This window comes from Mercurialis annua, linkage group LG1-X, assembly GCF_937616625.2.
Source record: "Mercurialis annua linkage group LG1-X, ddMerAnnu1.2, whole genome shotgun sequence".
NCBI classification, from domain to species: domain Eukaryota; kingdom Viridiplantae; phylum Streptophyta; class Magnoliopsida; order Malpighiales; family Euphorbiaceae; genus Mercurialis; species Mercurialis annua.
The window spans coordinates 2,861,618-2,873,939 of NC_065570.1; the positions used below are offsets into that span (position 1 = coordinate 2,861,618).

Sequence of the window (12,322 nt, forward strand, 5' to 3'; positions counted from 1 at the left end):
CGTGAACAAAACCATTCATTCCTTACTCATAATTTCTAACTAAAATACAGACAAATTTCACTCAACCAAACTCAAAAATACAGATCCAACGGTCAATATAAAATCTTGATTAAGGTAAAACTCCATTAACCTTAAATTGTCGTATTATCCTTTTCTAATCAGGATTAAAAAAATTAAACCAATTACTAGCATTCAATATTTAAACCTCCGCCACCCGCATTTTTCACGATTCCTGACTTTTGTGTGCTAATTTTTCTTTGTATATACAATAAAGTAAGTAAATTTAATTTAATTATAAAATTAGCCAACACCCTTCAATTTTGCTCGTCCTTTATGTTTTGAAAAGTCGCAAATAAACAACAATTCAGTCCAAGAAACTTCTCCGATATTTCGTGCTCTTTAAAATTCTTTGGCTTTGATGTCTGAATCGAACCGATTTTGGGTTCAATTTTGTTTGTAGCGTGCTGTGGAAGTAGTTTACTAGTGGTGGGTTTTTACTTAGGGTTTGGTGAATGATTTTAATGGACGACGGTGGCTGTGGTGCGTTTTGGGGGTGGGCGGATGATGAGATTAAAGGCGGCGATGGAGGAGATAATATGTTGTTTGATCTTGATGAGTTAACAAACTTGCTTGAAGAGCAATTTGATCCTAATCAGGTTAATTCTTCCTTAATTTGCTTTAATTTTCTATGAGATAGTTAAATTTAGTTGAATAAGCAAATAGATGAAAGAAAGTGATATTCTTTGAACTTTGAATTGATTTTTGTAGATCAATTAGGTTAGCTTCAACTGGTTTTTTCGGCTTTAGCTATTAGATTTGCGTTAATTCATATATCGAATCGTATAATGTTGTCGTAATGGACAATTTCTTGCAAATTGGGGAGAATCTAGGTAGCACGGGCTCGGACACGGACATGGTGAAACGGTGTTATTTTGAGGCTTTTTAAGGAAAAAAATGAAGTTTCGTTCCGAAAAGTTAAGTGTCTGTAACGTTTTTGAAGCGGGACACGTCGATTAAATGAAGTGTCTGTGCTACTGGGTGAATCCTTTAACTACTAAGGATGAGTTATACAATATATGGGAGATGCATTTTCTTTTATATTGACTTGATAGGTTTCTAATGATATTTATGGATATATGGTTTAGTTGATTAGTTGCTTTCTAGAGAATGTTACTTATTTGGGTAATACCGAATTGCAGAGTAGTGAAGATGTTTATCCAGATAAGAACTGTAAGGTTGAGCCAGCTACTAATTCTGGCGATCCAAGTAACTTTCAGCTTCAAAATGGTAATAAATTTTATACAATTTTTTTTTTTGAGATAAATGGTGGAATAATGTTGCTTTCTTTAGATTGTGGGGGGTTGAGATGCGAGATTTTTTTATGGATTTTAACTGATTTTGATGGTATACTGTTTAGGGTTTCAGATGTTTGATGGACGATCTGCATTGCAATCTGAAACTAAAGAAATTGATATGTTTTATCGGACGAACAATCTGGATGCAACAACTGGGGATTTGCTTTCTTCTTTTGATAATCCAGGGAGCTCTATCACAGCCTTTGATGGTGCAAATATGGATCTTGCATCACATGTTAGCTATCCTGTGCATACCTGTCCTGGAAGTTTAAAACAGTCGGTTTCGCCAGTTAGCAGGGATCAAGAAGAAAAGAGGGTTGGTGTCCTGCAGTACGAGATTCCCAGTTGCAGTACAACATCTAGCTTCGCTGAGGGTGAATTTACTCATGTTTCAGATGATACTGGCAATTTTGATTTAAACTCTTTTTTGGATGAAACTGGAACTCAGCTCATGCATGCAGGAGGGAACAACCACTCCATAGGTATGCATACTCTTTACTCCTTTTTGGGTTCCATTGTGCATATCATATTTAGACTAACAGTTTGGAAATTTAATATGGATTGATGCAATAACCGCCAGAGGTACCTACTTTTTTCTTTTTCTTGTGGAAATTACAGATACTTCACATGAGCGTTATTTGGACATGTTGGATGACAAGTCAGGATATGATGATGAAAATAGCTTAAGGTGTTCAGGCCCTGAAAGTGATATGTATAGATCTACTGATACGTCCTTGGAGGACACGGATCTTTCTTTTCATGATGTAGCTACTGCTCATTCTACCTTTTATCCTAATTCTGGCGTTGATAGTGAATTAGATGTGCATAGTTCAGCTGTGCAGTATGGAATCAATTGTGATGATACATATTTTGTGAATTCACCATGTTATAATATGGCTGAAGATTTCAGTTTTGAGTTATTGCCTTGCAATGAAACAGAGGTGCTTCCAACTGAAAGTTCATGTTCTGCATCTGAGATCTCAATGATTAATTACTGTAATGACAAGAGATTGAATTTAAATAGTAAAGGTACTAACTGTATGTCACCCAGCAGTGGGAATTTTTTGTCGAATGCTGATGATAGGCTTGTTGATGATAAGTTGACGGGAATGCCTTTCAGAACCTGTATCCAGTCAGCCATCAGCAGGCAACCAGTGGTAATAGAGGATGAAAAAGCTGCAGAAGCAGTTGCGTCTAGAAGGAAGATGAACCATGCTAATGTAATGACTAACAAATTTGCCAATAGGAAATTTTTTCGTAGGGAGGAAAGTACTTATGTTGAGGAAGATTTTAAGCAATCTTCTTCTGTAGTTTCATCTTCCATTCCAAGCCGGGAAAAATTTATCCAGGCGAAGGAGGATAATGCATTTATGAGATCTCAAGTCAATGGAATTTCTCGAAAATTATATCTTAATGGTGCTTGTTTGAATTCTAATGCTTCACAACATTTTCTGTCTTGTGCTGAAGAATCAAATGTAAACAAGCATATGAGCAGTGTTAAGCATGAAGGAGATATTAAACTTATTCAACCAAAGCGCTTGGGTCATCTATCAAGTGTTAGCCATGAATCAGTTCAGAGTAATTTGTCTGGTAGCAAAGTCCATGTTGATGATGACTCTGACATTTATATTCTTGAAGATATCAGTCAACCTGCTCGCTACCATTCTCCTGCTTTAGGAAAGGTCAATGCTCCTATCCAACATTCTTCATATGGTGCTTCTAGTCAACACACTGGAATTGTAACTACAAGGCCTAAGACTAATGACGAGCGTTTAGTGTTTCGAGCTGCATTGCAGGTTAGATTTTGTGTTGGATGCCATTGCACTAACTCTTCGACCTCAAATTCTTTGAAGTTTCAGGAAGTTTGGACTTTGAAGCAATTGCCTAGAGTATTTGGAAAATTTCGCATTGAAATTAATTTAATTTACAGTCCAGGAGCATTATTTTAATACAAGAAACTCATCCTGCATAAGTCCTTGGAAAAATTATAGGGATGATTTCAAGCTTAACTGGTTATGCATTCAACATAGGTTTAAAAAATATAAAGCATTCTACATTTTTTTTGATAAGGTACTTATTATTCATGCATGTTAATTTTGTTCGAGACTTGGTGCAAAATTTGATGTTGACTGGGAGGTTTAAGGCCCGAGGGCAGTCATTTATGTGAATGTATTGAAGGGCAAAAAAATTTCTGTTGGTGCCTTTTACCCTACTTGTTGAATTCATAATCAGTTGTTCCCTTTTCTCTTTATTTTGGTTGGGGGTTTGATTTTTTTATTAGTTTCTGAACATCTACAACATCATAGTTGGCTTTTATTTCTTTATAGGTGATATTTCCTTTCATTTTGGTTAGTTTAGGGCTTGTCTTTTTTCCAATTATTTATCATCTCTTCAGCAAAAATTTGAAGATAATCTCTTTTTCATGTATCTTTGATTCGCTAATGCGGTCCCCAGTCCAATCAATTCACATGTAAAAGAAAAGAAAAGAAACGGAATTATCATATAGTAGAGTTGTCTGGGTCATAACATTTGATACAAAAAGCATGTTCAAGCCTCTTTGTTTTTTATTGTTGCATCTCTTGTTATACTAGGACAACACAAAGTCTATTGTAGTATTATTCTTGTTTAATGCAAGATGAATTTAATTTGCTCCATTGTAATTCTGCCCTTTCTTGATGTCTCTGTTATAACAGCTTCTCTAATTACTGAGTTTATAATTAGACTAAGACTCTGACATGCATAACAGGATATTTCTCAGCCAAAATCTGAAGCTAGTCCGCCAGAAGGTCTTCTGTCTGTACCTCTTTTGAGACACCAGGTTTTGAATTGTTCATTAATTCCTCACTTGCTTTCTGCTTTTTTTTTTGGTTGGCATTTGTTGTGTTTTTTTTTCTGTGGTGAGTTCATGAAATTCATTAACTGGCCCAATAGCAATGAATTTATTCGAGTTGGACCTGACTTCTGAAAGATAGTTTGCAAGATTTAAAAAAAAGGAACGTACCATTTCGATGTATTGGAGACATCACAAGAAGAATCATTATAAGAGTCTTGACTGTTTTGACTGGCTTATTTATGATTCTGATTTACTCTGTAGTTTAGAGAAATAATTACTATTTGATTCAAAAGCCAGATAATCTATTTCCAGTTACTGTGAGCAAATTAAAGAAACTACAAATATATATATATATATATATATATATATACATATATATATATATATATATATATATACATATATATAAAAGCATTGAGCTGCAGACTGTCTCCCATTTCAACAGGATGGTGTGTGAATTGGAGAACTGCTAATCTACAATATTTTATGTTTTAAGTCTATTTTATATTTTCTCTATCTCTTACGAATATCCATTTAATCCAAGTTAATATTGGCACAACTAGTTAATGTGGCTTTTCTCCTTGCTCACTTTTTTTTTTTTTTTTTGCTACTTAACTATAGTTATTCTTACCTTGGTCTGCTATGCTGTGTTTTTCTTTTCCATCATCATAATTCATATCTGGTTACTATTTGTGTGATTGATCTTATGTGCCTGTCCGAAAACTTGTTAATGAGGTCTCAACTAATTTTCGGCATTTCATGGGCAGCGAATTGCTTTGTCTTGGATGGTTCAGAAGGAAACTTCTAGTATGCACTGTTCAGGAGGGATCCTTGCAGACGATCAGGTGGATTGTATTTTCTTAACTTGCAAAAACCACTAATCTTTCTACTTTTATGGAATTTAGTTAACATCTGGGCTTGTTCAATGATCTCTTGCAGGGATTAGGGAAGACTGTATCTACAATTGCTCTTATACTAAAGGAAAGACCCCCATCTGTTAAAGCAGGTGTGCAGGTTATTAAGAAAGAAGAGTTTGAAACGTTGAATTTGGATGATGATGATGATGAGGTTGCTGAGGTTGGTAGAATAAAAGAAGTGGCTGACAGTTGCCAAGTTACGCCATATCCAGGTTTGAAAAAAAGTACAAGTAACTTTGGGAAGTCTGAGAGAAAGCCTCTGGCAGGAACTCTTGTTGTTTGCCCAACAAGTGTTCTACGGCAGTGGGCTGAGGAGTTAGATAAAAAGGTAACCAGGAAAGCTAATATCTCTGTTCTGGTATACCACGGAAGCAATCGAACAAAGGATCATTGTGAGTTAGCCAAGTATGATGTTGTTCTAACAACGTATTCAATTGTTAGCATGGAGGTCCCAAAGAAGCTTCTTGGTGATAAAGATGATGATGAGAAAAGAAAAGAAGGTGATGATGTAACATCCATGGGGCTTTCATCTTGTAAAAAACGGAAATATCCTCCTAGTTCTGGCAAAAAAGGTCCTAGGAATAAGAAGGGAATGGATGCAGCGTTACTTGAGTCTGCTGCTCGACCCCTTGCAAAAGTGGTATGGTTTAGGGTCGTTCTTGATGAGGCCCAGAGCATCAAGAATCACAGAACTCAAGTGGCTAGGGCCTGTTGGGGTCTTCGTGCAAAGCGTAGGTGGTGCTTGTCTGGAACTCCTATCCAGAATTCAGTAGATGATCTTTATAGCTACTTCAGATTTCTCAGATATGACCCTTATGCTATCTACAATTCATTCTGCTCAACAATAAAGATTCCAATTCAAAAGAGTCCAACAAAAGGGTTCAAAAAGTTGCAAGCTGTTTTGAAAACAATAATGCTTCGCCGCACGAAAGGTGAGACTTTGTATGCATTTAGTGCACTAGATTTGTCATTTCCTAGTCCTGTTCTGGAAATATTATGAATTTGATGCACCTCACTTCCTTCTTTAGTTTATATCTCCTTTTGTTGAATGATGTAGGCTCTTTTAAGAAGAAGTTCTCTAGATTCTTTTTGAGACTGAATGTTTAGTTTATCTTCCAAATTATTTTACTCTCATTTGACAACTAGTTGCTGATTAATTCATCAAAAGGAGCGGCTTCAGTCACGTACATGCTTTATTTTGCCTCTTTTTGTTCATTGAGGTTCTTACTGTATACAAATTTTAAAATTTGTTGATGTGCAAACTTTTAAAGTACCCGATCTATCTGAATGTTTTAGGCGCAAATGTTCCATGCATGAGCATGCTTGTGTATGTGATTTCTAGTTTGATCTATACTTGATGATTTTTATTTAGATTTAGTGTAGAGTTGCAGTTATTTATGCTCATCCCACTTTTTTTTTTTTCATTCAGGGACTCGTATTGATGGGGAACCAATAATCAACCTACCGCCCAAAGTAGTAGAACTGAAGAAAGTGGATTTTACCGATGAAGAGCGTGACTTCTACACACAACTAGAGAGTGATTCACGTGCACAATTCAGAGTATGTGTTGCCTAGATATTTAATGTGGATAGTGTTTTATTTTTTTTCTAAAAGATACCGTTTTACTTTGTCCCCCCGCCATCTCCTATCTCTCCTTCTCTCTTCTTCATCCCTTCCTCCCATCTGTGTGAGTACGGCTAGCAACTCTGATAACGATACACGTTTTTTCATCAGGAATATGCAGCTGCTGGAACGGTCAAGCAAAATTATGTGAACATCTTGTTGATGCTGTTACGTCTTCGTCAAGCTTGCGATCACCCCCTTCTTGTTAGGGGTATAGATTCAAATTATTTGGGGAGATTTTCAATAGAGATGGCAAAGAAGCTTCCTAGGGAAAAACAGATGTGCCTTCTGAATTGTCTGGAAGCATCTTTGGCGATCTGTGGCATCTGCAAGGTATGTCCTACCCTATTTGTTATCTATGTGTTACAATGCTCTCACTTTTATTATCATTTTTTATTGTCTATGCTTTCGTTAACTGACGATTGGAAGGGGGCGTCATAATGGTACGGATGATGCTTGTACTGACTCAATATCTTAGGTTAATTGCTGTACTTCAGATGAGAAATTTGATAGATTGTAGACCAAACAACGAGAGCATACATTAAGGCAGTGTTGCAAAGAACTGTCATGGCACTATTATAAATGTAGACTAATTGCAGGACCCAGATTTTTACATAGATGTTAGGAGTTGGGATATGAAGCATTGTTGTTTCAGCTAGTAGGTGTACAGTAATTTTGCTAGGACAAAATACTCAAGACTCCATTGCTTATAACTTTTTATTTGAAGTTCCATTAAGGTGCCATAATTTTGAGATTTCCAAATCAAAACTAGACAAGAATGTTTTTCCTTTCTTTTTATGTTGTTGAATTAGCTTCTGTAGCTATTGCTTTCTTAAGTCCTATTAGGGATCCAATGTCTTTGTAGATGACTCGAGAAAGATGTCAACTGTGCCATGGAAAGCATGTCCATGTCTGGTTGTGATTTCCTTCCCATTTACAGCCTAATCTCAACTATTACTAGACTTGATTGATAAAATGTGATGTTTTCTTCTCTTTTCTAATGCCATCACCAATAAGCTAAGGTAATATTGTGGTCTAAAATAGGTACCAATAAGCTAATGTAATACTATGGTCTAAATAATTGGCCGATCAGACATCCTCGGGTTGACTTTGTCTTTAAGTTCCCTCTATGAAAATCGCACATTTATACACTCAATGCATCGTTGTGCTACTATGCTTGCCTTACATTGTACTTCCTTGGGTGTCTGTATGTCCATGTCAATTGGCTTATCAATTTTTATGCATTTTTTTCTGAAAACTCTGTTTATTTCTGTAGGATCCACCAGAAGATGCTGTTGTTTCAATTTGTGGTCATGTTTTCTGCAATCAGTGCATATGTGAACATCTGACTGGTGATGACAACATATGCCCTACTTCAAAATGCAAAGTTCGACTGAATACATCATGTGTCTTTTCCAAAGCTACATTAAACAGCTGCCTTTCTGATCAGCCTGCCCAAGATGGTTTTGGCTCTGAACTTGGGGGGGAGCCCAAGCCTTATTCAGAGGATATTTCATATGACTCTTCAAAAATTAGGGCTGCACTTGAAGTCCTGCAATCACTGAGCAAGCCGCAGGGCTATAAAGCTACAAATGGTTCCTTAGATGATGAAACTGATAAGAGAAATATACTTGTGGATGAAAATGTTAATGGTTTGGTAAAGGTAGTTGGTGATAAGGCCCTAGTGTTTTCGCAGTGGACAAAAATGTTAGATTTGCTTGAAGCTGGTCTTAAAAGTTCCTCTCTTCAGTACCGAAGACTTGATGGAACAATGTCAGTTGTTGCTAGAGACAAAGCTGTGAAAGATTTTAAGACGCTTCCTGAGGTTTGTGGAAGATTCAAATATTTTTAAGATGAAAGGATATTTTTTTAGAATATGACCTTCTTAGGTATTTCTAGTAATTGTTATTTATTTCAAAATTTGGCTTCTTTGCTTTGTAGGTCACAGTGATGATTATGTCTTTGAAAGCTGCTAGTCTTGGACTGAATATGGTTGCAGCTTGCCATGTTATACTTCTGGACTTATGGTGGAATCCAACTACTGAAGACCAGGCAATTGATAGAGCACATCGCATAGGGCAGACTCGTCCTGTTACTGTTTTGCGTTTAACTGTGAAAGATACTGTTGAAGATCGTATTTTGGCTCTTCAGGTGAACGCTCTTTTCGTGTTTTATTTATTTGCTTGTTATGCAAAGCTTTCTGATATATTTTTAGTAGGATTACATTAGGATGGATAAACGAGTGTATGTGAGGGTATTTAGTTTCATGACTTCCACTATTAGGTATTTGGCATGTTAATGATATGATCTTTTGGGATTAGTGAAGCTGGAGGAACTTTATCTCATGATCAACCATTGGTCTCTTTATTTGGAGAGGCATTTATGTTGGCAGAAATAATTAATCTGTGGGAACATTATTCTATGCAACTGTTGTACCCCATCATTTGTACAACAAACCAATAGGATTTATCAAATGTTGGAATTATTTTTATTATAAATATACGATCATTGAAGATTACAACATTCCGCACATCCTATTGGTTGGTTGTACAAATCTAATCTATGGCAGATAATGTATTTGTTTAGACTCTTGAATTGTTTCCAGTGATGCTTGAACTTTTAGTTTCTTAATTCATGGCAGCTTTGAGCTTTTAGTTTCTTAATTTTGAAGTATATGAGACTTGAGAGATTAATAGCAATGACATCTGTTGCAACATCCAAGCGACTTACATAATAGGGGTCGAACAAGTGGATTTGGGTTTCCTAACCCGTGCAACATTTTCTAAATGCTATTGCCCAGTGTTTTGACAGTGGATAAATATGTGTGATTCAACCTGAAATCTACCCTTCTTCTGGTGGTAGTATGAAAAATACTTTATGTTCTCTTTTGCAGCAAAAAAAGAGGGTGATGGTTGCGTCTGCATTCGGAGAGGATGAAAGCGGCGGTCAACAGACTCGATTAACAGTGGAGGATTTGAAATACCTTTTTATGGTGTGAAAAATAGAGTTATACATTTTAAGCGAACATTTAGGGATTTTAAGTTTTCAGCAGCATAGATATTACATACATATATATGCTCTCAGCTGTCTGCTGCTGAGTAGTTTCAGCATTGGTAACACCGGGAAGCCGTTTTATTTTTTCCGCCGGGCACGGAGATAGATAGCTGCACATATGCTGATGAAGATGATCCATTCTTTATCCATTTTTTGGTGGGTCTAACAATTTTTTTTTCTTTTTCACCCATCACATTGTTAGGATCTGGAACACTAATAGTGAAGATACTGAGTTTGATAGGTTATCATATATAGAAAAGGGTATTTGTTTTAACAAATCTTAATTTTCCCCCAATTGTATATATTTGGATATTGGGTTGACTTTTTGATTAAATTGGATACGTTTGTTTTTCTCATTGTAGAGAGTTTATGAAGTGATAGGCTGATAGCTTTCTTGGTTAATCAATCATGTTGATCACATCTCCTGTTATTTGGAGGGAACTATCTACAATTATGGTCATTGTGTACTTATGCAATTATGTGATATTCAAATGGCAAGAATACATCATGCTTTACCGGCAAGAAATAGGCTAGTTCCTCGGCTCGAGTTTGTTCGTTAAATGAATGAACTTGGACTTTATTTTTTATTCATTTGTAGAAACAAACCTAGTTTGAATCTAATATTGTCGGTTTGTTTATATTTACAAAATGACTCGGTATATAAGCTAACAAGCTAAGATGGTTCGATTACCAGTGCGTGTGAGCTCGATTAAGGGATTATGATATAAGTAAAATGAGATAATTTCAATTCGTTCTTTAATGTTAAGTGAGCTTTTAGTCTAACTTTGTACCTTTTCGGCATAAACCATATACTTCAGAGAGATTGTATTTCTATGAGTTCGTAGTACCAGAATAGTTTCTTTATCTAACATGAATGACAAATTCATATCCGTCTATTTAAAAATAGTGTTAAACGAGCTGCTCTATTCGTTTATCACTTAAATGATTGAGTTCGACTTAACTAATTTAACATCTAAATGAATGAACAATAGTTGAATATAAATACATTAAAACTTTTCTATTTTTTCAAAGCCACTTAGAAAAAAATAGCCTTTAAGAGCAAAGATTTATATATGTGAGATAAAACAGTATGAAGAACACAAATGGTTCTATGGTCTAGCGGTTAGGACATTGGACTCTGAATCCAGTAACCCGAGTTCAAGTCTCGGTAGAACCTTCCTTTTTCCTTTTCAACTCTCTTATTTATCCAAGACACGTGTCAAACTGCAACTTGTCAAGTCCATTGTCAAAGGTTTTGCTTGCCATGTCACCAGCATACGTCTTGTTAACAGGTAAAATGATATACGACGTCGTATGAACACCCCTCATCATCACAAGCCTGTTTTAACATAATTCCGTCGGTCACCGGTCGGAAACTTCCATTAACACCAAGCTAGTAAAAACAGTTCATAATTCATCATAAAACTCATCATTACACACAAAAAAAAATCACCAAATTCAACAACAAATCAAGCTTAAGATTTAAAATTCAATTAAAATTCTTAAATCGACACTGAAAAATTTCATTAACATCTATCATTCAACCAAGAAATAATATCACCCCTTACAATTTCAATATTCTCATCCGTTTCACCAAACAGTAAAGAATGCATCATCCCCTCATAAATTTTAATCGTTTTATCTGAACTTTTTGCTTCTTCATACAAAGCTCTGCTCACCGCCGGATCCGTTACCTCATCGTCACTCCCATGTAATACAATAAACGGAACCCTAATTTCCCCCAATTTTCCCGCCAAATACTCCGTTACTCTCAACAACTCCACCACCGTACCCAATCTCGGCTTCTCGCGATATCTCATCGGATTCATCTCCCCGATTCTCTTCTTCTCCTCGACTTTTATCGACTTTGATAACACATCCGGCGTCGGCACGATCGGGAGAGTCGGTAGGAATTTGGCGATTAGGGTTAGGACTTGCGGAATTGGCCATCTGGGTTTTATTTTATCGGAGATTTTACACATGGGTGCGGCGAGAATTGCGCCGGTGAAGTCATTTGGATTTTCCAGGTGGATCAGAAGACAAATTGCGCCGCCCATTGACTCGCCGTATAAAAACGACGGTAACCCATTAATTTGGGGATCTGAATTCTTGATAGATTTGAAGAACGATGTACAATCTTGAACTACGAGATTTACATTCGGTACGTAAGCTTTTAAGCCTTGGGATCGGCCGTGTCCTTCGATGTCGACGGCGAAGCAGGCGAAGCCGTTCTGCGCGAGGAAAATTGCGGTGGATTGGAAAGTCCAGCTGATGTCGTTGCCGTATCCGTGGACCATGCAGATTATGCCACGTGGAGGGGAGGGTGGTAGAGGAAGCCATGATCTGGTGAAGAGTTTGAGGCCTCTTGGTGAGGTGTAGAGTGAGTTGGATGATTTGATTCCTTGTTGGGTGTAGTACTCTTTCTCTGGGGTTTTGCCCCAGAAGTGAAGCTCTGGTTCTTCCATTGTGGGAGAAAAAAATTAAAAATGTGATCTTTTTGATGCTGCTGGATTCTGTGGTTGATTTTGGATATGGGGTTA

General features: G+C 36.6%; 2 protein-coding genes and 1 non-coding gene across 4 annotated transcripts; 2 read left to right on the forward strand and 1 right to left on the reverse strand.

Moving 5' to 3' along the window:
• Positions 1-237: 237 nt before the first annotated feature.
• On the forward strand, positions 238-10,138 carry LOC126682645 (helicase-like transcription factor CHR28). 2 transcript variants are annotated; one of them, XM_050378387.2, is made up of 12 exons: positions 238-656; positions 1,200-1,287; positions 1,418-1,837; positions 1,974-3,151; positions 4,102-4,173; positions 4,956-5,033; positions 5,128-6,037; positions 6,535-6,665; positions 6,840-7,061; positions 8,005-8,553; positions 8,670-8,879; positions 9,622-10,138. In XM_050378387.2, the coding sequence occupies exons 1-12, from the start codon at positions 513-515 to the stop codon at positions 9,724-9,726; spliced, it is 4,107 nt and encodes a 1,368-aa protein (XP_050234344.1). In that variant the 5' UTR covers positions 238-512; the 3' UTR covers positions 9,727-10,138. The 2 variants fall into 2 exon arrangements, with proteins under 2 accessions (XP_050234344.1, XP_050234352.1); XM_050378395.2 differs by having other exon boundaries at positions 1,426-1,837.
• Positions 10,139-10,887: 749 nt separating this feature from the next.
• On the forward strand, positions 10,888-10,959 carry TRNAQ-CUG (transfer RNA glutamine (anticodon CUG)). The gene has a single exon. It is a non-coding gene; the product is annotated as a tRNA-Gln (tRNA).
• A 298-nt stretch (positions 10,960-11,257) lies between these two features.
• LOC126679198 (caffeoylshikimate esterase) lies at positions 11,258-12,247 on the reverse strand. Its single transcript, XM_050374177.2, has one exon. The coding sequence runs from the start codon at positions 12,245-12,247 to the stop codon at positions 11,309-11,311; it is 939 nt and encodes a 312-aa protein (XP_050230134.1). The 3' UTR covers positions 11,258-11,308.
• Between the last annotated feature and the right edge of the window lie 75 nt (positions 12,248-12,322).